Source organism: Pempheris klunzingeri, chromosome 20 (assembly GCF_042242105.1).
Source record: "Pempheris klunzingeri isolate RE-2024b chromosome 20, fPemKlu1.hap1, whole genome shotgun sequence".
Taxonomy (NCBI): Eukaryota; Metazoa; Chordata; class Actinopteri; order Acropomatiformes; family Pempheridae; genus Pempheris; species Pempheris klunzingeri.
The window spans coordinates 9,916,162-9,942,105 of record NC_092031.1 but is presented as its reverse complement, the minus strand read 5'-3'; the positions used below and the strand labels follow the sequence as shown (position 1 = coordinate 9,942,105).

The 25,944-nt window shown below is 39.7% G+C and overlaps 1 protein-coding gene across 1 annotated transcript in view; it reads right to left on the bottom strand.

Annotated features, from left to right (window-relative positions):
- Positions 1-14,477: 14,477 nt before the first annotated feature.
- The window catches only part of cpn1 (carboxypeptidase N, polypeptide 1), a 14,579-nt gene continuing 3,112 nt past the window's right edge, over positions 14,478-25,944 (bottom strand). The window contains exons 2-9 of the mRNA XM_070851367.1: positions 25,847-25,944; positions 24,583-24,738; positions 20,009-20,185; positions 19,744-19,855; positions 16,802-16,941; positions 15,984-16,083; positions 15,052-15,170; positions 14,478-14,909 (exon numbers count right to left, since the gene is read on the bottom strand). The exon at positions 25,847-25,944 is cut by the window's right edge and continues 99 nt beyond it. Of these exons, the coding sequence (XP_070707468.1) occupies positions 14,799-14,909; positions 15,052-15,170; positions 15,984-16,083; positions 16,802-16,941; positions 19,744-19,855; positions 20,009-20,185; positions 24,583-24,738; positions 25,847-25,944 (1,013 nt within the window). The 3' untranslated portion in view covers positions 14,478-14,798. The remainder of the gene's footprint in view (positions 14,910-15,051; positions 15,171-15,983; positions 16,084-16,801; positions 16,942-19,743; positions 19,856-20,008; positions 20,186-24,582; positions 24,739-25,846) is intronic.

The following is a 25,944-nucleotide window of genomic DNA, read 5'->3' as shown; positions in this document are numbered from 1 at the left end:
ACCCTGATGTCTCCTCATCACGAGGTTGACATTTGTGGCACAGAGTGAAATGTCTAAACAACTACTAGATGGACTCTCGTGAAATTTGAAACATATATTCAAGGTCTCCAGAGGATACATACAGAATACATATTTTGCCTTTTCCTCTAATGTCATCATCAGGGTAAAATTTCTTTTCATCCATTACTTTGGTTTATATGATTAATGACATTAACATCAGCTTCAGCCTTATTTAATGTTGTGTGTTAGTGTTAATTCATAAATGGTAACATGCTAAAACTAAACCAAGATGGTGATCATGATAAATATTACACGTGCAAATCATCAGCATTTTAACACTGCTAATATTAGCATTTAGCCCAAAGCACCGATGCACAGCCTCACAGTGCTGCTGGCGTGGCTGTAGTCTCAGAGTTGGTTTGGATTTGGGGAAAAAGAGGGGAAAAAAATGGGATCACGTCCAGAGTAGCAGGCTAGTCTGGAGGAAATATTTCAGCCACATTTATTGCGTACCAGTGCCAGATTATTCCAAATTACTATACTTGGAAGACATCATTCTAGAAATGCACACAAAAAAATACATGTCAACCTAAAAGCTCCATCCACAAATTCTTGTCCTACTGAGTTCATAAATCAAACGGACTATGAAGTGTTAACTGCAGAACAAGTCTTGGAACAGTACAAAGGGCATTTTGCACTGAGAGGTCTTCATAACGAGACTTAAACAGGTGTGTCTCTTCTGTTATGATTCATGAGGTCTTGATAAGCAATAGGACTCTGATCATGACTGAGTATCTCAGAACAAACAGACAATTTAACGGAAAAAACAAGGCAGCATTCTGCATCTTTAAATGGTGATCATGGTGTTCTGTTGTCTACCAGTAATCTCAATTTAATTCCTGAATACTGGGTCCTACATTTTAGACAAACTTTAAGGTCTCGCTGCTTAAATAAGACTGATGACATAAATTCACAAACAGTGAGTACTGAGGAGGACTTTTTAGGGAGAGAAGGTGAATGAGACAGTGTGACTGGGACTAGTGTGTGCCACTTGGCACCGTCCTGGAGAAAGTAACAGGAATACGACAGACAGCTCAGTCAACAGCTGACACACACACACACACACACACTGTATATATACTCACACTTCACAGCTGACAGTGGGACAAAGCACCAACTGTCTGACCTGAGACATGGCCCTGGGGCCATCATCACTCTTTACTAAACTATCTGTGCATGTGTTTTAGTGAGTTTCACATGGAAACTCACTAAAACGATGATGGTGAACTCTGCTGTTAAATACTATTTAACAGCATTTTACATGAGTATTGGTGAGACAGGTTTCCATGTTGACTTGATATCAAAAGAAAACTTCTGTCTTGTCACTCCACTTAATGCAAACGGATTACGCAAATCAATCTACATAAAAATTATATCCGATGAATTTATGACGGCAGTCTGAAGAGGAAGAAATCACAGTAACTAGAGTCTGCCTGCTGAACTACACCTGCAGCATCCACAAAAATGACACTGAGAGCCACTTTGAGAATACCTGCATGTAGAACAATTTTGCTAATTCATTCACCTTTAAAGACATTCATCCTCTTTTTCTCTAATATTAGGATTAGTGACTTTTAAAAGTAAAAGAAAAAAAAAAACATACTTGGGGGTTTAAGGATCATTCACTTTAAAATAAAATTCACAGTTAAGAGTGTAATTTTCAAATCACAAGAGCTCCTATATCAGTTACATAAACGGTGTCTTATGAAGCTGTAACATGAGACAGTTAAAAACAACATAATAATGACAACTGTTGGCTTCAGATTGACTCAGCTGTTGATAATTAATGTTGACGAAAGTATCTGTTCTATTTAGACCTGCCCAAAAATGATCCTTACGTAACGTTTCAATAAATGAGAAAAGTTTGTCGTTTTTTTTATTGAAACACGGCAATTTAAGATTTAGAACTATTAGATACAAAGTAAATTGGTGACACTTGCTACCATCATATCTTTATAAGACTATGTACACCAAAAATACACACCTATCCTTCATTATATAGAAAATTATTTCAATTCAAATGGCATAATTATCTTATAACCTATAACTGCATAACTGTCCTCACTGGGCATTGCCATTGCTGCAAGGCATCTCAAGTTTGCCCCCCGTCAGTGAAACATGTTGTTAATGTGCGTACAGAGTGGATCTGCTGACTGCCTGTGCCTTTTATTGAACACGGTCATCTGATGCCAACAATGAAGCTGCTGCCTCATTATCTGTCTGCCTGCCAGGACGAGGCTCACACTGATGCACGACCAATGTGCCATTCATCCTATTCAGATACACCGAGGTGGCAGACTGGCACGTGCCTGCGCATGGATGTCAACACACACACACACACACACACACACACACACACACACACACACACACACACACACACACACACACACACACACACACACACACACACACACACACACACACACACACACACACACACACACACACACACACACACACACAGAATCCTCTGGAGCGGGCTGGGTCACAGCTGATGTCTTTTGATACCGATTGTTTACTGGGAACTCGTTCTGTTGTCCTCCCGTCCAGAATGCTGAGTCCTCTAAAACGCATTCACCCCTAAACAACATCACCAAAACAGGTGACCAGCCAGTGGACGGTTCTGGGTATTAAAAACTGTGGGACATCTGTTGCTTTTCTCTTGACCGTCTAGTCTTTCAGCACATGCGATGGGGGACGAGGAGGGGGAGGATGTGAAGGCTCTGTACGGCTGACAGTTGTCAACACAACTCATGTGGTTTTCTAACCATCTGTTTGGACAGTCAGGCCTCGCAGACCCACTTTAGCACGATGACAATCAATTCAGACATGAGTTTTGTTTAGTTTTTTTCTTTCTTTACAACAGCACTGACAAATAAATGTCATGACTGGCAAAAATGATCTGAGCTAACATAAAAACTTTATGCTCTGTGTCTGGTCAACAGTTTGTCAAACAGTATACATGCGCAAAAAACATTTGAAATGATTTGGTTTAGGATGTTCTAGTCGCTTGGTGGTCTAATCTAGTCACTCTAGAGCTTAATCGATTATTTGTTTGTTCATTTTCTGGATTCAAATGCAGCCCAGGGCCTTTGTTGCATGCCAGCCATCCTAAATTCACAATATTTCCAGGTTATCTCATTTCTATTTATCTTGTAAACTCCTCCTTCTCCTCATATATATCTAAAAATTTAAATATAGCATGGTGCCACATTGTGTTCTGATGTTATTGCTCTAAACAAGTAAAAGGCAGGATGGGGAAGGGAACAGTCTGGTTTTAAAGTGCATTTCATCCAGATGAGGCAGCACTATGTTGCCTCAGCCAGCTGGATAAAAAGAACACATCTGGCAAGTCAAATGCCTAAAGACGCCAAACTCTGTTGAAATGTTTGGCGAGTGGAACACTCAAACATGCGAACAGCAAACGCATACAGAGATGGCTGAAGCATGCAGACATTCTGTACTGTACAGCAACCTGCCAGCTCTGCATTTCAATACAAACAATCACTGTAGTGGAAAGTAACAAAGGCTATTTTTTCACAGGGCCACCATGAAGTTGAATCGCTTACATTAAGAGACAGGAAGGACTTTTCCTTTTATTTAAAATAGCCCAAACTGAATGCTGAGGGTTACAATTAGTTTGAGAATGCGTCTGACCAATGTTGTCTTTTCCTTTCATACTGACATTTCTAACTAAATACTGTCCACATTAAGGGGATACTTTTCTGATTTTCAACCTGCTTCGTGTCGTAAAAATGTTGGTACAATATAGAAATGAACAATTTTTAAATTTGTGTCACCTGCATTGAGAGCTCTCTGCATGTCATCCAGCTCATTGTCAGCCAAATGACACTTTACACATTTACCAGCTCTGGGACTGTTAATCAATTCAATACACGACTTTATCAAATTATTGCTGTTATTTTACCATTAAGTCAGTAATTCACTATTTCTTGGTCAGGAGCGGTGACTTCTTGTCATCAAAGTGTATTGTTTTTACACTTCAGTTTACATTCAGAATCAAATGAGATATCATGGTTAATTAGTGAGCTTTGGAGTTGCTGGCAGGCAGTTTTTGTTACCTTTAGACAGAGACCGTTAACAGGCTGTTAAGATATGCTAACCACAAGCTGGTGGTAACCTCACATTGAATGGGCAGGTATACAGTGGTTTTGATCTTAACAAGGAAGTGAATAAGCTATTTTCCCCAAACTGTTGCTTAAAACTGAAAATGTGTGTTGATCATATATCTGCTATGTTGCTTGTCTCACAGAACTCACAGATAATTGTGGATGACACTCGCTTCTCCTACTGGCCCCAGATAAAACATATGCTACACTGGGAGGGTTGTCCAAATATAGCACAACTATAAAAGTAATTCCTGGTTAGCCAAGTCAGGTCCTGCAAAGCAGCTTTCTTGGCTAACAATGAGCTGAGACAGGGCAGGACAAGCTCCTCTAAATCACCTTCCACACCTCTGTACTTCTACAGCCGTCCTGTCCTGTCTTGTTTGGATCTCCTTTAGGAATAAAAAGTGGTTGATTCAAACAATAGTAAACTGCATTTCTATGTAAATCTAAGGATTCTAGTCTGCTTATTGCTTTATTTATACTAGTTAAAATCAGGGCTGCCCCCTATAGTCCACCAGAAGTTTTCATTGGTCGGTTGGTCGCAGAAAAAAAGAAACTCCATTCACAAGCTACACCAAAATCGGGTCTACAAAACCTACAGTATGTAGCTGGACTGTGTATATTCAGAATGTCTCCTTGGTGGTTTTTACGTTCAGAATTATTACCACCTTCGCCGGTGTCGTTAACATACGGTTCACTGGGTGCGTGCACTTGTAAAAGTTATATTTTAAAGGCTAATTGTTAGGGTTTTGTATTTCTTTGTAATGTAGCACAATGTTTCCTACTACATTCTTTCTAAGATCTGGAACTTGAACCAATATCTGATGTACTATAGTAAGGGTTTTTTTTTGCATCTTTTTAATGCTTGATTAGACATGATTTGAACCCGGGCCACTGCGGTAAGGACAAAGCCTTAACATTACGCGTTCTAGCAAGTGAGCCAGGGGTGACCAAAAAAAAAAAATCTGTATTTAAATAATCCAATTAATATCATAAATGCGTGATGACTAGTTGACTAATGACTTGACTTTCCTAGTTGGCTACAAAAATCTTTGGTCATGAGCAGCTCTACTTGTGATACTTCTTATAAAAAAAATGCTGATTGTAACTTTTCCAACACTAGGAGGAACATTTCAAGTTGTGTTGCTGCTGCTACATGAACGTAGGGGAAAACCCTGGGTGGGTCTGTGGAAAAAGACTGGAGAGATTCATGAATAGCTCCTAATCCACCTTCGTCTTCACTTTTACATTCACTTTACTTTCCGGGACGTCTGCAGCTTGGCGGGCACACAGGTATTCGTTACTGGAATGTGCTTATTTTTTGGACTCCATCTCATCCTTTTTATTTTGTTGTATACACCTCTTTCACTGACATATTTGTTTCTGCACTCCTTTCTCAAGTAAACCACGTGTTGAATATCAATGGCATCTATGACACACACACACACACACTGGGTGGAACTGCCCCTTTGCATAAACATTTCCACAGTGAGGAGGACAGCTCACATGTCTGAGCTGTGTTGTCACGGATACAAGGATCTGTTAGGACGGCAGAGGGTTTTCCCTGGGAGGACCCCAGAGGTGCCTGAGGATATGCCGCCCCCTTCAAACATGGCTGAGCCCTAATAGTTTTCATATGAGCTGTTACATAACTGATCTCTCCCTTGGAATCACGTCATGACATGCCTGCAGAAACATGATCAGTTTATGGAGGGCGATATAAGGATGCTGTTTTCAGGAAAAATCATCAAAACGCAACACTCTCACATCATCTTCCCAGAGTTTTAGACAACTCAGGGTGAACTGAGGACATCGACAGAAGACTGCCACGATGGTAAAACCTAGCCTGCTCAGATGAGTTTTGTTAATAACTCTGGGGACAACATAATCTAGGCAGAGGCTGGTAACATCAGCTGCATTTGAATTCAGCAAAATTGATCTCGTAATGGTCACATATTAACATGTAAATACATGAGGAAGCAAAGATGGTTTGGCCTCTGTTTCAGAAATAATTGTACGTGATTAAACAAAGCTTTTAGGGGTGTAAAAGCTCAACAAATCTCCCCACAGAGATTGCACATTTTAAATGTAACATAAAATTTTTACAAGATAATAAAACTGCTCTCTTATTTGACATTAATAAGTTTGGAGAATGATCGTAGTGGAGCAAAGTCCAGCTCTGAGTCTCAAGTCACTCACAAGTAAACTGCAAAGTATCTCTATATATGGTGTATGGTGCCAAAGGATCATTAGCTAAGGTGGATGGTATTTATGGGCCTTTTAAGTCTGCCAAACCAAATTTTTGCCACTCATCTAATTAATTTGCCATCTACCCAGTGCCACGTTGTCTTTGACAGTTCCAGCTAACTAGCTGGGCAGAGAGCTGTGCCTTGGTGGTAAACTATGTTGGGCTGCATCTAGCAATTATTTTTGTTACCAACTAATCAGCAGATTATTCTCTCAATTAACTGTTTAATCATTTGGTCTATAAAACATTAGAAAACAGTGAAAATGTCCAAGAAAAGCAGCAAATTTATACATTTGAGAATTGGGAATTTCTGCTGCTGATCTGTCGATCGTCTCATCATTGCATTAACTAGTCATTGCAGATCCAGTCTTATTGGAAGCATGTTCAACTTATTGTCTGTCTATCGAACCTTGGGAAACTCCACTATTTTGTCTATGAAAACAAAAAAAAAGTACTATTACACTTATTCGGCTCATCTGATCTCTCTGATACAATGAGCCACATGATAAACTTATATAAGCTCTGCAAAAGGTCCATGTGTCAGTTAAGGTTTGCATCATAATAATCACCATCACTATGCTGTCATTTCCCAGCGGAGGAAGGTAACTGGTAAGATGTGCATGCGCTCACTCTTTTCTTCTCTGTCTCTGCTCACATTAGCACTAAATTCACCCGCTCCCCCTTTCACAGCAGTTCACATCAAATTAATTCTCCTGCCTTTTCCTGCCCATTGAGCCAAGCTAACTAATACCGTACTGCCAGCAAAGAACGTAAGGAATGTCATCTTTTACTCTCTTAAGTGATGTCCTGTTGCATAATAAGATGATAAATTGAATTTTCCTGTTTTTCCCTAAATCTGCTTGACATTCTGTTCTGCTGCTGTAACTTGGGAGCGCCTTTGGTTGGTTACAGCTACAATAATATCCCATCATCTATGTTTCACTGGATTTATGGGGACAGCTACTGCACAGTGTTTGTGACATATAACACATGCAAACAGACACAAACGTCTCAAGTTTCTGTGAGTGCTGATACAGGACCCTGCTGCAAGTGATAAATATTTCAGTGTGTAGGATGTTTATGTGCATCTAAAATCCTGACCAGGACAACAGAGGAGAAAAAGATATCCTTGATTAAGGCTGGTAGTGGTTAAAAAGAAGCAGAAGCAGACATCAAGACGTTTGCCAAGAATGACACAGACGAAGGGAATGGTAAAATAGACAGTCATGTATAGGCCTGGTACTACATTAGTCATGTATAGGCCTGGTATTACACGAGAGAGAACAAGTCATGGACTCATTTTCACGTTAGGATTGGAGGTTTTGCTTCCTGCAGGCAATGAAAACTAGAAAAGCATTTATGGTGTGTGCCAGTGCCAAAACACTTTAACCCGCTGCAGCAGAACCAAAAGTGGTGTTGGTGGAGTAAGTACTGATATCCTGACAGCAGTGTGGATGGATTGAAGACCTGCATTTAACAATTCAGTGCGGATAACATATATGGATTAGAACCAAGTAAAATACAGAATACAAAATGCATTACTGCTCATTTAAGTTTACATATGTGTGCACATATATTGTTGTATTTTTTGCCACTATGAGGCAACACATTTGGATTTCACACACATACAGTATTGTATTGCCAATCGTACCATCACCAGAGCATCTCGTGGCTCAACAACATACAGTACAGAGATAAACGCCGAGGAAGAGGAATGGAGGCAATTAAGCTACTCTGAAAACATGTGCATCAGGTCTGTTCTGACAGTATCAACAATCTGCTCTACTAACTAATGAGAATGAAATGTTGAATAGCGATGTATATGTGTGTATGTGGTTCTCTAGTAGATTAAGTTTGGTCCATACTACGGTGCATACTGTATGTAGAATTTCTAGCACACCATCCTGTTTCTGTAAGTCTGGATAGCTGATTCAGTTCAAATGACAAACTGGATATAATTCAGCTTCAGTCTTTGTGCCAAGTGACTGAGTCAACCACATTACTAAAAAAAAAAAAACCTACAGACCCTATAAACAGCTCATATAGTTTCTGTCTATAAAATACATTTCACTACCGCTGCAATGTTTGTATCTACACTAATTTGGTATTTACCCTGCGCTCTGATCATTCGCTGTACAGTACTATGCCTGATGGACCAATGTCAAACTGGAGCAGTAGTGTGCTAATGATTCCAATACTGTCAAATAAGACCAGAATATAAATAGAGTATAGGCCAAACAGAACAGAATAGAATAGGGTGACCTAGCTGAACAGAGAGGAGCAAACATAATTAATGCACTGATTTTACAAAGTACAGAATGTGATAAAATAATAAAAAGGAATACAACCCACTGAATTTCATCTGAAAATATAAGTATATGTAATAATGGGATTTTGCTCCACCGTTTACACTGTGGTATCTGTATCAGTATCTGTGGTATCTGTGTCTGCATCTACAGGAGTCCTAAACTGGTAATAGTAAACTGTTAGTTGAATGTTGCATCTTGTTCCAAAATTGATTTTCCAGAAAAGGCATAATGAACACAGGCATGAAACAGAACAATATACAATAGAATAGCACAGACCAGAAATAAATAGAATAGAATAGAAGGATTCAACCAATAGAATAAAATAGAACTGAATTAAAGAGAATAGAATATAATAGACTTTAACAGAATTGAATGAAACAGAACAGAAGTGAACATAACAGAGGAGAACAGATCAGAACAGTGCTCATGACCAGACCACCATAGTGTGTGTGTGTCGACAGATCATTTCCTGTGTGTGTGTGTGTGTGTGTGTTTGTCTCTCCCTCTCTCACATGGTGGAACAACTGACCGCAGTGGCCACAGGTGACACACACACACACACACACACACACACACACACACACACACACACAGAGAGACAGACAGACAGACAGACAGACACACACGCACACAGACAGGCAGGCAGACAGGCAGACAGACAGAAAGACAGACAGACAGACAGACAGACAGACATACAGGACTATTGGGTGTGCAGCACTTGTGTTCACTGCCATCCTTCATGCAGCTCACGTCACTGGTCAGTCAACCTCGTGTGTGTGTGTGTGTGTGTGTGTGTGTGTGTGAGGCTGCTGCTCTGAGGTCTGTGTGGAGGATAAATCCAGTCCAAAGTACCCCCCCCCCCCCAAAAAAAAAAAAAAAAGACTGCCAGCACTGATTATTAAACTGATTATTCCAGTAGAAAACTATCCTGTTGAGTATAACAGAGGAAACTGCAGTGTTCTTGCTCTCCTGTCTAATAAAGTAAAAAGTAAAAGCATGTGTTCTTGTTGTAACTTTATCTTTTTTTTTATCCCATAATGTGCGCTTCTCCAGTCCCCCCCCAGCGCTGTGAGAGGAGAAAGCGTCAACGGTGCTTGTTTTCTGGGTGTTTTTCTTACCTGTAAAGTGTCTGATCGTGCAGTGGGGAAAATGTGGGCCGTTTGATCCAGTCAGACAAGATATCCAACTTCTTCAGCCTGGTGATGTGGTGGCGCAGGAGCTGCTTTTTTTTTTTTCTCTCCGCGACACAACTTTTCAGCAGCTACACTTCCCGCAGCTTCGGAGCGGAGCGCAGGACCATTATTCCCGAGAGGAGCCGCTGTATTTGGGCGTGAGGGTCACAGGAACATGTTGACAGAGGAAGGTGACTGTGCGGTCCAGGCTCTGTGTCGGTACAATCAGCTGTCATCACATTAGGAGCCGCTGCAGCCGAGTCGCTCTGCGCCTCTCCATGCCGACACACAACAACGCCACCCACTTTTTCCTAAGAGACCCTTAGCTGGCCCGACTGGTGCCTGATTGAAAAAAAAAAATGGCTCCAAAAGTGAAAGAGGTCCTGATTTAATTTCGCTAATTCTAACGCAACAAAATAACAAAGTGAGCACAGACCTGAGAACTGTGCAGCTTTTCTGGGACCGACAGTCAGTGGTAAGAAGTACTTTTGGCTACATTTGAGGAAGTTGTTATTAATAATGTAAATCATGTGAAATCACCTTCACCTTCTCCATTAAAGAGCTACTGAAACATTAACCCTTCAATCACAGTAATCTTATAATGTATCACACATATTTTCCCAATCACAGGGGCCATCTTTCTCAATGAGTTCTTTTCTCTTAATTAGGACTGAAACTAGGGATTATTTGCTTTATCAATTTGAAGATCGTTTTCTTGGGTAATTGATTGATAGTTTTGTTCTATAAAATGTAAGAAAATGGTAAAACAACAAACTAAATAGATAAATAAATTTGCTCACAACCCAAAATTGACTATTTACTATCATATAAAACAAAAAAAGTAGTAAATCCCCACAATTTGGTGAACCTGGATACATTTTCTTCAGGTATTACTTTGCTTCTGTACTTTTTAAATGCAGGTTTTTGGTTTTTTTTGTAATTGGGTGTTTTTAAATGGTTGTGGTATAAAGTTTAATCAAGTAAACAATCTTCTTCCACTAATACTAATAACAAATAATTCCTCTCAGAAGACAAATCGTCCTCGTTAAAAATCAGGTAATGTGGCCCAGAGTGCATCTGTTTTATGAGCTGTGTTTTATGCAGCAGGGTGGACCTCCCCTCCAACTCTCACCTAATCATGGTGTCAGTAAACCGATACAGGGCCTATTTTAAAAAGCATGCACAGTACTGAGAATGAAAGAGTGGACCCACGGAAACTGGAAATTTACTGAAAAATGACATAATAGATCTAAATTTAAGATACTGCTTTTTACTTGTCAGCAGTCTTCTAGCACAGCATGTACTGTACAGTAATGCTACATTTCACAATGCCTTCTTTCTCATGACTTACATCCAACTGATGCTAAAAAAAAAATAACAAAACTGATATTGAATTTGAAAGGAGGGTTTCAAAGGTATTACACATGATATACTATTTAAATGATGTGTTTACCTTTCATTTACCACATTCACCAGTTTACAGTCTTCTATAGATTACCAGTTCGGCATAATATTAGCCACCTTCAGTATCGATGCCATCTATTGCTTGTATAATCCACGTTACGAGTGAGAAGCTCACCCTCTTTGTGGCAGAGAATAAATTAAAACCAACACAAACATTTCCTCAATTCATGACCTCATTCCTGGGCAGGCCAGCACATGTCAGAGCTGTCCACTCCACCCAGATCCAATACTGTTCACGGCAGTTTTAGGAAGTAACATGATGTAAGTTTGAACAGAATGATCTCTGTGTAATGCTCTATATGGTGTCACTATCATCATTTTACAAAATTTGTATGTTATATATTAGTTTGCTTTTGTTCAAACAGTTTTTGTTAGGTAAAGAAAGTAAAATAAGTAGCCCAAGTCTAACATTGCTCATGTAATAAAGCTTTCTGACACTCAGCAGGAAGGTATAACCAGTATTGTGTGTTGTGGCTTCCCTCTCAAACTGCTGCTCTTTCATTTGGAATCATTAAGACAATGAAAACCCTTTTTTAGGGAGAGGAAATCATAGTCTTTGCATAAGGGATTACATGTTTGGTAACCCTTGTGTCAGCCTTTGTCAGTGCATGTTGCAGTGTGAGTCACTGAGTATGGTTTTTGCTGTGTCTGCAGTAATGACAGCTTCCTCATATGTGAACGTGCAGAACAATGGCAGGAAGCAAAGTAAGTTGGATGCGTTTGCCTTCAAGTGTTGGCACGGAAAAGGAAAAGATACAGGAGAGGTCGCACTGAGAAAGATTCATGAAAGCAGGCTCACTCAGATCTGCATACTCTGGACTATACCAGCTTCATCATAACATACACCACATAGTGTCATTTTTTTACATGTGTTAACCTTGTCGTTATGGCATATTATTCACAACAAAGATGTCAGTGTTGTGTGAATCAGTGTATTTAGATTTTATAAGAGAGTACTGAGAGTATATTGTCTAATATAGATATCATACCATCAATTGCCAATATTGGTATTAATTTTTATTCCTTTGTTGTTTCATTATGGATAAACATTGTCACATCCAGCTGTATTGCACAGTACACTGGCTGTCTGGCTAAAGCTTATTCACAATCCCTGATTAGGCTTTTATAAACAAGTGGATAAAACAGATTCATGTTAAAAAAAAACATCATGTACAAGACATGATGTACTTTGCACTGACAAACAGGTGCAAGTATGTGTATGTGTGCAAGTATATTGTAAAAAATGTTAGCAGCATCACATAGTTTTCCATATAAGTCTGACTATAAGAAAAACATATAAGGTATGTTATTAGATAACATGTGGAAAATTACAGTACTACTCTGCCATCCAGTGAAAATGATGTATCTCCAAATGTCAACTTTTTTTCAACTTGTTTAACGCTTTGTTACAGTAATTTTCCGTTTGTTCTGTAACTTCCGATAAGGCTTTGTCCATCACTGCCATTAAACTTCGCCACTAACTCTGAGTCAATGAATGTGGGGGAGATGTTTGGCACTGTAGCCGTACTACCGCTGAGAACACTCCAGATCAGGGACTCTGTATGCAGTGCTGCCTTTGTCTTCTCTCACAGTGGCCACTTTCATTCAGGGGCAGTATGTGGGTCTGTTGTTGTCTTTCAGTATTTGCTGCCAGTTGATCGTCTCTATAACTCTCTGTAGGCAGAGAATACATTGGCCGTCGTACAATCAGCCCACTGTGTCTGCTCTGAGAAACATCAGCTGTGACACAGTGTTGGAGTAGGCAGAAAATCATGAATTATGGCAGTTAATTGAACTGATGTCAGTAACTGAGTGACTTATGATTTTTATGACTCACTTTTATCATGACAGTGGGTTTAATGTTAGGTGGCTAATGTCAAATTTCCTACAGTTCAGACACTCAGTTAGTTTATTCTTATTTCTGTGTCGTGGCATTTCTGGCCCAAACAACGTGGAACTACAAGACAAGTGACTTTACTCAACATCTTGCAGGAACACATAAATACAAAAGAAAAAAAAGGGACACATTATAAAGTACACCTATATTCTATCAAACACATTTGAAATTTTCAAAAAAAATGGTTGAATTTTTGAACTTCTACATACCTACAGTTTGTCCTGATCAAATATTTGGTTTATTGATTTGGTTTTGGGTTTATTGTTTTACATTCTGGTCCAATCAGTATACCATTTTTAAAAAAATAATTTTCTTTTTCTAGCACCAGAAAAATAATCCACTTTTCCACTACTTTTAGTATTTTAACTGGCACAATCAAATAATGGTCTATATGACTATAAATAGAAATTTAATAACAGTAGCACAGCAGTTGCGTTTGGCTTCACAGAGTGTCCGGTGAAGTGTGCCTTTCCTCTTTCCTGTTTGTCAGAGAGAGACTATTGTTGTGTTCTGCAGTGTGCGTAGAAGGCGGACGAAGGAAAACCAAGCTGAGAGAGTTTGAGAGTCCTGTCCACTCTGAACAGAGGCCAGTTTGTAAAGTGCCTCTTGTTTTTAGCTTGAAGGATCCTTCTCTCGTCACAAACTATATAGTGAAAATAAAGGGTCACATTAATGTCCTGTCCACCAAAAACATCACGCTGTTTTGTAGCTATTTAACATTTTTTCAGCTTTCATTGTTTTAAATTTGATGTTTTATATCTTCTAACAGATGATTACATTACAGAAGCACAAATCAAAACCAGCAGTCATTCAGTTTAGCAGATGCTGATGAGGACAAACGTGTTCATTTATGTTGTTGTGCATTGCTCTAACAGACGTCATGCTGTCCTTTGCTGCCACCTCCAGGGAGATGAGGCTCAGTCTTGTGACAACACAGAACTTCAGTCTTTCCTTCAGCTTGTTGCATCATCTGCCTCCCCAGCTCATGACTAAAGATAGCAGTGCAGGGATCTGCATTACACAATACTGTGTCTTGGAGTGCAGCAGTGTTTCATTGTTATATGTGATATGAACTTAACAGAAGTTGTAGGAAACAGTGCGTTCTGGCTTGTGCTTGTGTCTGGGTCTTTTAAATGATCAATTAATAAACAGGCAAAATAAAGCAGAAGCACAACATACATAGATGGTAAATAATGACAGCAAAAACATTATTTTATTTTCACTTTCAATTTCCATCAAATTATAGTAATCAAAACCAAAAAGTCCTTTACAAATACAGGATAGCTTCATACAAATCAACACTGTTACATAAATACACACAATACATTTCCTTAATACAGACAAAAAACACAAAGGTTTGAAATACATAATCATAGGACTACAAAGGTAAAATCACATACATACATTATGGTCAATTATCATTTCCATAATGTGCCTGTGTATGTTTGTGTGTGTGTGTGTGTGTGTGTGTATATATATATATGTTTATATGTAATCTAAATCATTGTCCATATCTCATCTAGGGCCAAGTTTTAAAGGGGCCTTGTGAGATGAGAGGTTCTTCTTCCCGTTGTGAGGCTTCACTTTCAGGTTTTGTTTTGGTGCCGGTTTCAAGTAAAAATGAAGCTGTCAGGGGGAGAAGAAGAGCAAGGCATGAGTGATCGAGGCAGACACACAAAGATGAACCACAAGTCTTATCTAAGGTTCTCTAAAAGCATATTTGGACATCCATGTTTAGCCTGTGTGTACACATACAGTAGACACACACCTGTATGGCCTCAGCTGGTCCCACTGTGACAGTGCTGGTGGAGGGCAAGTGACCTGGGGCAGATGCTGTCACAGTGTAGGTGCCTGGTAACAGAAGTCTGAAATAGTCGCCATCCACTCCTGGGGGAGCGCACACATGGGAACAGATGAAAGGTGGAAACATTCAACTTGTCTATTTGAAACTTGAATTTACAGAGTGGTGGAAGAAGTATTGAGATCTTTCACTTAAGTAAAAGTAGTATTAGTAGTAGTAAGTAGCAATACCACTCTGTGAGAATACTCCATTCAAAACCGTACTCAATGAAAAATATAGAAAAAATTAAGTATTATCAGCAAAATCTACTGAAAAATGAGATTTAACTTTGAAAAGTAGAAATAGCAGAATTTTTCTCTGAAAGCTAAATTCAAAATTTTACTAAAGTCAGTACACAGCTTTATTTGGTCTCATATGGCCAGTAGTGTAATGTTGTAGTCAGCCAAGATGGACCTGATTTTAGCTTTTATATACTATTGGGTGGTTTATTTTATTGTATTATAGTTAATCTGATTAAATGTGCTCATCACAACTATAACTGTCAGATCAAAAACTGCAATAAAAAGTTTCCCATTTAAATACAGTGGAGCATAATGTAGCATAAGCTTATAATGCCCAAGTAATTTACAAGTACCTCAGAAGTGAACAGAATTTGACTGAATGTAAATACTGTGTGTATACTGAACAGTACAATTTGCATTATTTTCAAAGTGCATGTCTGCCATTGACCACTAGAGGGCGACCTGATCCACTCCACTCTCTGTCTGTGACTAAGATCATTTAAATACGGTACACAAATACACAAACTTCACCACACTCACATATTTAACCAGCACTGCTGTTGAAGAATAAAAAATCCGTACAACAATTAACTGAAACCCCCCTCGACCCCTTCTCACCAGCGGTCACATCGTGGTTGATGCCAGCCACTGAGATGTCAGCGTTGCTGATGGGGTTGTTGTTTTCATCATACACCATGCCTTTTATCCCATGATGCACCTGAAAAAAAAGGAGATACACATGCACATTACTTTTATTCACGTTATCCTTAAATTTCTTTGACCAATTTCTCGCTGTGAGCTCTTTATTCCATTCGCGCACCACAAACATACATGTTACATATGTGTTCATAAAGTCAAGTCAGGTATGTGTGATCATGTGTAGCTTTGCATTTGAATGCTGCAGCAGAACATAGCACTGATTGCACGTCACGTCAGGTCATAAACTACATTTTCAAAACTTTTCAGCCTATCCACCTTCCTCGGCTCTGTCCTCTGCAGCACACATACAGTAAAACAAGACCAGATCGGTATCTGCAGGCCCTTTCGGTTTGCTCTGTTTGATCAGTAATGCATTTCTGAGCCCTCCCTTGGGGCTCAAGAAACACTATTAGCGGTCATGCATCACTGTATTTTATCTCAGTGCTTTGACGGTCTGGCATAAAGGATATTTTGTTCTCAAACTAAAGCCTCTTTTCATGCTTGACGGAAGGTAAAAGTCAGTTCACTTGTATTACGCTGAATTTCACGCAGCTCATTTTAAGTCATCTTATCCAGGGAATCCCAGCCACTTACAAGAAGAGTATTTGAGTCATGATTCCTGGTAGTTTTTGTGTGTAACTGTATGTAACTGTGTGTCTGTGCGTTTCTGTGCAACAAGTTGTGAATGACATAACATTAATTTGCCAAATACTGAGTGTGTGTTCATGTGTTCTGACCTGCTCAAGGTATGAAACCAGTGCTTCCCGGTTGCCCAGCCATTCTCTGGGCAGTGCCGATGCTGGAGGAAACTTATCGCAGCTCAGCTCCAAGGTGATCTCAAAACAGTTGCTGTACAGGTAGTTGAAGTCCTGCATGCCTAAAACACACAGAAACAGATTCCTTACTTTAGGTTTCTAGGGAGGATCTTTAAATTGGACATATTTTTCATATCAGTGGTTCCCAGCGTGGTTTACTCAGTGATTTACATGGAGCCTTGGTTTGCCTCTGCAAAGGGCTGCTCAGATTTGTAATTGATTTATCATGTCAGTCCAAGTGAAAAACACAGCTATACATCTTTGGTCACTGAGAATCTGGAGTCCAAAGCTTTTACTACATTTTTCACAGGGTCATTCTTGCTTTTTAGCTGTTTTGACAAACCTTTACGAACATCTTTACAATAGATTTAACACCTAATAAGTGAAAGGCCTCTGGAAGCCTTTCTTCTTTAAGTGTTTGGCTTTTCAACTTTCGTGATGCAGCACTACTTTTCATAGAAGCCCGATGCATATGAGGCCAGAATTGGGAGGAACACTTCAACTCTCACCTCACAGACCATGACATAACACTTGGAGCAAGAGGAGCTGTTAAAATAAACATAACATGCTCCTACTAAATGCGACTGTGGGCGTTTTCATTAAATTCAAAAGCTTGCATGACTCAACCCAAAAACTCCACAGATTCACATTCCAAAGAATAATCCAGGCCAGCCCAGACCAGGATTTACTGATCAAAGAAGTGGGTACTGTTATTGTTGTAGTTACCGATTTACTGAGCTCAAATCGAATACATGCCCAGACAGTTGAAAGAACTTGGTATGCTATAGCATCCAAGTGCTCTACAGTAAAACATTACTGTGAGTGTTCATTGAAACCAAGCACAAGTTTCCCAACTCATAAAGCAAATGAAGGAGACTAAAGACTTCAGCTCGCCTGCCAGTGCCTAAGCTCGTATAACTCCTAATGGCCTGTAGGTGGCCAATGCCAGCAAATAATACTATATTAAACCAAACCCCAATAACGGATCAAAAACCGTGGGTACTTTTCATGGTAAATAAAAATCTGACATGGTTAGATGGCACTAAAAGCAGAGAAAAACATTTTTACAGCAAAGACAAACGGCAGTAGACTAAAAATACGGGAAACACACCGCAAGTGTATGTTTAAATTTGAGGAATTGCTCTAATATGGCACTATTCACTTGGTTGGTGTTTTGCACTTGAATAGCAGCTACCTACAGTCAAACAGCATAGAGGAAGGAACGGATGGATGAAATTTGATCAAGGACGGCTGCAGCAGTTATTAAAGCTGAAGCTCATCCAGTTGCTGGCAGGATAAGAACCACCGTGGCAGATTGATGAATTAGCAGAGGAGATGGTGTTGTGGATTTAAATCTAAGTCAAGTTTCTGTCCCATATGCAGAGTGCTAAGGGATTGTATGAAAGTTATTGGGGTCGGGAGGGTAGTAAAGCCTTATAGTTCACTTCACTTCCCCTGCTTCATTGTGCATTCAATCTAAACACAGAGAATAGTGTTGCATTTGCACATCATTTAATCATAAGACATTGGCACATAAAAGCGTTTCTCTGTCAGCCCTAAAAACCGTACATAAATAAAATGGGGCCAGAGTCTGTTCAGTGGAGATCAGGGCTGGAGAAGATTCGACCCAATCATGGGTTGGGATTAGCTGTCATGTGACACATATATTTTATAGCATGAAATAACTGACAGAAACCAAACTTATCAGAAAAATGAACACTTAAACAAGCATCAGTGTGATAAAAAGTACCTAAAATGGCTAATTATATTTGGGAAAAATGTATTTTATGTGTAGTGATTTTTAAATTTTTTTTATTTTTTATTTGGCCCCTGTCCCCTCTGTTAACTGCCACGAGCAGGCAGTTCAGATGTTTTGACGTTTGACAGTCTCTGGTTTGAACTAGCAGCCATTAATTGAAGTCATTACCACTGTCAGGGACAACATGAACCAGGCACTTCAAAGGAGGGCAGAAATAAAATAATACTACACTAATAAGTTTTCTACGGTCCCTTAGGTTGTTGTGCTGCTAAACTGAGGGGTCAGTGGGAGTGCAGCTGTTGGTGTACAGGGGGTGAAGAGGTTAAAGGCAAGAGGGGAGCAGAGAGTTCATAACGACACTGGGAAAGCTTCCCTTGCAAGCCACTCAAGGCATGTCATTCCTGCTGTGTCTGTGCCAGTGCCTGCCATCATTCATGCAGGTGGCCTTGTCTTTCTTTGGAAGGGGAATGATAATGGACGCCCTCCAGTCCACTGGAATTTATCATGTAAACAGGGAACAATCTGTTTTGTACGTAAGGATGGTGAGTCAGTAATGTGCATTATGGTGCAGTGTATGGCAGTGCACAGTGCCAGACACTTGCCTTTCTTTCAACAAGTCACTGTACATATTGTGTGCTGCTGCGTACTGTAATCAATTTGGAAGTACACAAGAGCATTTTAGACCCATGTGTATAGAATCTTTTAAAGAAATAGTCACCAAGAAATGAGGAGATTGATACCACTCTCATATGTATGTTAAATCTGAGGCTACAATAACCAGTCTCATAAACATGTATCAACTACTGTACAACTGAATTATGAAACTCAGTTTCAGCCCTTCACAGTAATAATTCAAAGATAGTTGGTGATACCACTCAGCAATGCCTGCAAATCCCCAAATGTCCTCCCAGTTTTCTGTTTGAAACAGAAAGTTTAAAGTTTATAGATGAATTTCCAAACCTCACAGGCGAGACACAAGGAATTTTGTAGCTTTGGGGGCAACACTGAAAGAAAATCTTAAACGATGATGTGGTTTTCATAATTCTAGAGTTTGTGCTTTTAAATGTCGGTTTTCACGGCACTCAGGAGCAGAGCTGTTGCTCACCTTTGGACAGAGAGTACCAGCTGGCCCCATTGGTGATCCCTTCATCAAAGAAGTCCCCACAGTTCCAACCTTTGTGCATCCAGCTGTGAGCGTACGAGTAGGTCCTCGCCAACTGTCATCACACATAAATGCACATGTGCCCAATCATCCACATGTTTTCACGCACATATACATACACACATGCATACACGTACACACAGACAACAGACACTGATGAGATGAGATGTGTGCAACATCTGGAAAGAATTTTTAATCCTCAGCACACCTTTCTGAAGATTTTGTCATCCGGAGTGGCTGCATACGAGGTCCTCCCCCGAATGCGGGGGTCTCTCGACTTGTCGAAGGGGTAATTGGCGACCACAGCGCCTCCGTGGAGGTTGGCTGACAGGACGAAGTTGTAGTTTTGCATCCACTTTATTACAGCCAAAGTCTCTGGTTCAACCTGTGGAAGATATTCAATGAGAATGTTACAAAGAAGAAGTAGGTTATAACTTCTAGGGCTGATGTACTTACAGGACAATGCGTATGACATATGGACTTTTTATACACTGATACATATACACACACATAAAAACATATAGAATAAAACTAATCACTGCAATTTAGTGTCATGTTATTTAATATACTTCATCAAATGTCCAGCACTGATATTTGTAAAACTATTTAACCAAGTTTGGTCCATAAATTCTTTCCCAATCCTTAAGTTAAACTGTCTAATGCCCTCTTAGTGCCTGTCAGACCTACTGCGTATTGTCTGGTTACTGATTATATTACATATAGCCTTCACTTCATCAGATTTTTCCCAAAAAACATCAGTGGACTGAAGACATCTGGTTTTCTTTTCACCCAGAACCACTGGCTTCTCTGCTTGGCTGGTTATTTGGACAAATCCTAGTTTTGTCTTCTTTACCATGTGCAAATATTTTCTCTGTGATTTGTTTTTTCCCTTTTCTCTTTTTAAGCAGGGTTAATCTTGAGGAAACCACGTGCTTTCTACCTCATCCTCCAATACGTCTCCCGTGCAGTGCTACAGAGATGTTAAACCTTTAAATTCCACGTTGTGCTGCCATTTGTACTTTCTGGCAGCACAGCTCCTAGCCATACATCACGCATGGAGACAAGGAGTAATACCTCTCCTTGAATAAGGTATGTAGGACAATAAACAGTCTGGCTCAGCTGAAGGATAATCAGGCCGATCAGAGTCTACTGGCCTTCAACGCAGTAGTTGTAAACAAGAAGTGGGACCTGCGGGTGTTTATTGTCTGTGGATCTTTATATACACTCACATATGCTTTGAAGTCAGAGCTGTCACCATGGTGTAGGGTGACATATGAAGGTCACACACATACACTGATTATCATATCTTAGTGTTACAAACCTGAAATAACTGTACAGACACAGCTCCGCCATCTGAAATACAAATCCACACAAATCCGCAGGTTCTGGATCAGCCAGTGCTTCACTGACAGACAATTCAAGGTTAGATTTCACCCTGTGTGAGGAATGTCCTCCACGGGCCAATCAATTGGCACATGGTGCGAGGTGAGCTCTTCTTCAGGGGCTGTTTAACATACGTTTTCTCTAATAACAGACCCTGCTGACAGTCTGTGGGTGGTGGAAAAAACGGATTCCTGAGTGGAATTAACCATGAAAAACTACAACTTCGCTGGGGGACTCTGAGGCCAGAAGGAGCGCCAATGCCCCAGTCCAATTTGCTTTTCCAATTTTACGATTAAAACGATTTGAGGATTTAACTTATCTTTGCTTTATGCAGCAATCAAATAACTATCACCTGGAAGTTTCTGCAGCTGCCATATTTGTCAGTTATTGCAACTGACGACTGTTCGTCTGCTGGCCTACAAACATGTATTTTTTCCCCTTTGCTCTGTCTAACTTTGCCATATTTTGAGGCACATTCTCTCTTGCTGAGGAAAAGAATATTTTTCTTTTATTAAACTCCCTCCGCTGGATGAAACCTCATCAGTTGGCTAATTAAAATGTAGCATGGCCGAGCTTGTGGCTTCATGCAGCCGGTGAGAATGTAATCCTGACCAGCATGAATGAAGTATCTGTAACAGTGGCACAGTTACTCTTTTGTGTTTGGCTTTCAGGAGGCAGTCATGTGGGTGGACGGCCAGCCCACGACTGGGAGGACCAGTGTTTTAGTTTTAGCAACACATTTGCAGCCCAGGAGCTAGTAAATAGGAAAAAAGTAAAAAATCAATGGCTTGTATCTTACTTAGGAACAAAACCAATCCAACTAATACCAACATAAGCTCTCTAATATTGTTGTTATTTATATATATATTATATGTATGTATATTATTTCTATTAAGCGTGGCTGAATGATATGGTTTCCTGACTTTAGAGGCAATCAGGCCTCACTCTCAATACAATTTATTACAATTTGGGGTCCCTTTACTGATTATAGCTGACGCCTTGTAGTATACATTGATTTATGTGCTCCACTGAGTCTTATTATCGTATCCTCACCTAAACTCATCCACGCTTAATCTGGACAATAGTGTAAAACTGTGATTGAAACAAACACTGTCACTGTTAAAATACTTTTGTCTATATTTGACTTTGGATACTTGAAGGGATGTTTTATTATTTTCGGAGACATTTTATTATCATAATAACTCCCAGTGGTTTCAAGCAGGAGGGACTGAAGGGCAGGCGAGAAACTTAGAGAGAAACCTCCAGGAAATTATCCTTGAAAACAGCAGAATTACTATAGTTTTGTGATTTTCATTCTTTTTTATATCATTTTTAATTTTTTTGTAAAACGTTTTTATCTGTTTCAGTATTAGTTTTAAGACTAAAACTAAAGACATTTCCTGTATTTTTCTTATTTTGTTTTAGTTAGTTTTGCAGGTACACAATATTAGCCTCAGTTTTTGTTTTTTTCCCTTAAATCTAGGTTTTATTTTTTATTCCATTTCACTAAAATGTTTTTAAAATGCTACGTAGTTTTAGTTTTTAGGTTTTGTTTTAGTGAACTATTACAACCTTGGAGAAGAGTAGTCCTTTTAGTGTGTTGAGATAAGGCAACTGTAGACGAGACATCCTTGGGGATCTGACCTTAATACTTAAAATGTACTTTTCCGTTGACTGTTAGAAGTAGTTTGACACTCTCATCCTTCCCCCTTCCAACATTTTACACTGCAGTGATCTAAAATAATAAGCGTGTAGTGAAATACAGTCACCCAGAACAGAACTGTGTCTTGAGCTTTATACCCTTCAACACGGAGCCACAGCTGCAATACATCAGCATCTTTTAACATAAATGATGCAGTTTATCCCCCCACTGCTTCACAGTGTTGGACAAGAATCTTTCTCTTTCAATTTTTAATGTACAGGACATGCAGTTGCATGTAGAGTACCTGACTGTTCAGAGAGCTTAGCCTGCTTCTGCCAAGTTCAAAATATTTCAAGGAGCACAGCGATTGATTGATTGATTAATGAGTCCAAAAAATATCAGTTACCCAATGGAAAAGAGCACAGGGGTAAAAGCATTTCTTGTCTGAAGAAACCATCTGTGCGTTTGAAAAAAAAACCTTACTATGTACATTTACTCAAGTAGTGTATTTAAGTAGAACATTTTTTTTCTTCTTTCCCTCCATTTTTCATCTCACACCCCGGCCCCCTCTACTCTACTTCTCATCTGACACCTCAGATTAAACTTGTGACTCTGGTGATCACTGGAATTAATTACCAAACTCTAAATAAAGTGGTTAAAACTAGCTCCAGCTCTACCTGCTGGTGAAATGGTGCTTCCACATTGGTATTAATAATGTACTTGTATTGATTTATAGCCTGCTTCACGTAAATTTAGCTGATAGTAAATTAAATATGTTTGCACATGCAGCGCTTCTACATGTAAAGGAGCATTTTTACATGACGGTATTGGTACTTCTGTTAAAGTAAAGGAACTGAGTACTTCTTCCATCACAGTGATACATAGACTTACATAAATACAGATTATTTTGAGTGAAATCACAGGTTTATAAGCTATGCGTAGAGCCACGCTGTATCTCAAGGCAGCCGGTAACAGTTACACTCTGAGGACGCAGAGTAGGCCTGTTCAAATTCTCATAGTGGTGCTGAAAAGACAAAAATGTTTAGCTGAGGCTGAAAGTCTTTATATACAGCACATATATCTTTTTAGGTTGTTAAGATTCTGAGAGTGCAAGAGCTTTAGAGGACATCTGTATGTCAACTGTATTGTAAACTCTTATCATCTGTCAAGGTTATTTGGGTTATTTTTAGTGATTCTTTTGTTCCAGTTCGTCATCTGAGTTGGAAGGAGTAAGGCTGACATTTTACCCGCTTGTTTCATTCTGCAAAAATAAAGGAGAGTGGCCTCTGTCTGACCCAGAGGAAGAAAAGAACAGTTTATATGAGGAGATATAGGTTTTTGCAGTAAAATAAGCAAACACACCCGCCCAATTGGGTCAAACTGTACAGGAACACACAAAAATCAGACATACATAACATGAAACAGACAGCTTATCAAGCGATTTACTGGGTGTGTTTACCGTTTATATTTATGGGAAGTTTCTTTTTAATTTAGCAAGAGCTCAGCTGGCAGTGGAATCTGATCCAGTATAAATCTCATGAATTCCTTTGTGTCAACAAAGTTAAAGCCAAGATAACTCAGCCATGTTACAGTTGCTCATTCTTCAAACATTGAACACACACTCACACAAGTATGAGGCATGTACTCATCCTGCTCCTCTCTCTCCCTCCCACCCACACAAGAACATATATGTATTTGCACACACATGCGCTGACAGAGATAAACGGGGTCTTGTGGGTTCATCCAGTAGCACTGACCTGTTGCTCCCAGTTGTCCGGCAGTGGCAGGTGGTGGTTTCGTCCATTGGTCTTCTCGTAATAGTACACAAGGGCGTTCAGGTCTGGAAAATTCCTGTTCAGATCAATTTCTCTGGAGTTCCCTCGACCCACCAGGTAGCCGTTGAACTCTGGACCCTGTTGACCCACAGACACAATGTCAAGTTTTCCAAACTGCAACTACTGTTAGTGTAGCTTGATTTTTCGCAGCAGAGTATTTCAATTATCATGCTTTGGCTTCTTGGGTTTTAGGATTTCAAGGAAAACTGGTTTGCTTATTCCACAAACTCCACAGGCAATCTGCGGTGTAAATACAGTAAATTATTTTCCAGCAGGTTTTTTTTCCATTTACTTCTTAGGATTCCAAACTCATATCGCTCCCAAAACAATGTGAGGCTACACAAATAAGAGAAAATTCCTCATCAAATATCTGCAACACTAATGAAATTAGTAGGGAGGCTCTAGTTGGATCAGTTGTGAGACAACTGAAATAACTAACCAAAACCACTTAAATCTTAGATTTTTTGATGCCATGGGCATGAAACAACAGTTTCCTTTGTTTCATTCAATTGTTGTTTTCCTCAGTATCTCAATCAGTAGCTGGGAAATGAAGGAGCCTACTGCTGCATCCAAACATCTGTTGATGCAACAAATTATAGTGCGGTGCGCATGTGTCGTCTGAGTAGCAAAGAGAGGGACTATCATGTGCAACCGGCCCTCTCAGGACATATAATTAGTCTCAAAGAGATTGTGCACATATGTCTGTGCATGTGTTAAAGGGTGTTGCATGTGTGTCTGTTGTTTCACGGCCCATATAATTACCCCCTGGTAAAGCCAGGAGCTCTCGCAGGGAGCTGATAGATGGGATTATTACATACATCAGCAAACAGTGGACGATTTAATTTCAAAAATGTTTTTGGCTCTCGGATGCTTGTTTTCAGTGGAAAACAGACACGCACACAGGCCTGCCTATAGATATACAGTTTGTTACCAGGTGGAGTCATTAAATATGATAATATATGTGTGTTGTGCTGTGATTTAACTTGCAAGTGTTTTTTTTTTTTTGAGGTACCTTAACATTTCTAACATTTCCACTGGCGAGAACACAATCAGGGAAAAATGTGGAAACTTTTTCTTCACAAGTGGCAAATGATTGCTTAAGAAAAACAGCCAAAGGCGTCCCAGTGGATGATTTTCCCTGGCTTTGGAAGCCTGGAACTCACATGTACATCAGGGTGTACATTACCTGTCTGGCAGCCACCTCGTACCCATCAGGGTTCATGGAGGGCAGTATGTGGATACGCGTGTCATGGATCAGCCTCATGATCCTCTGGTTTCCGGCCC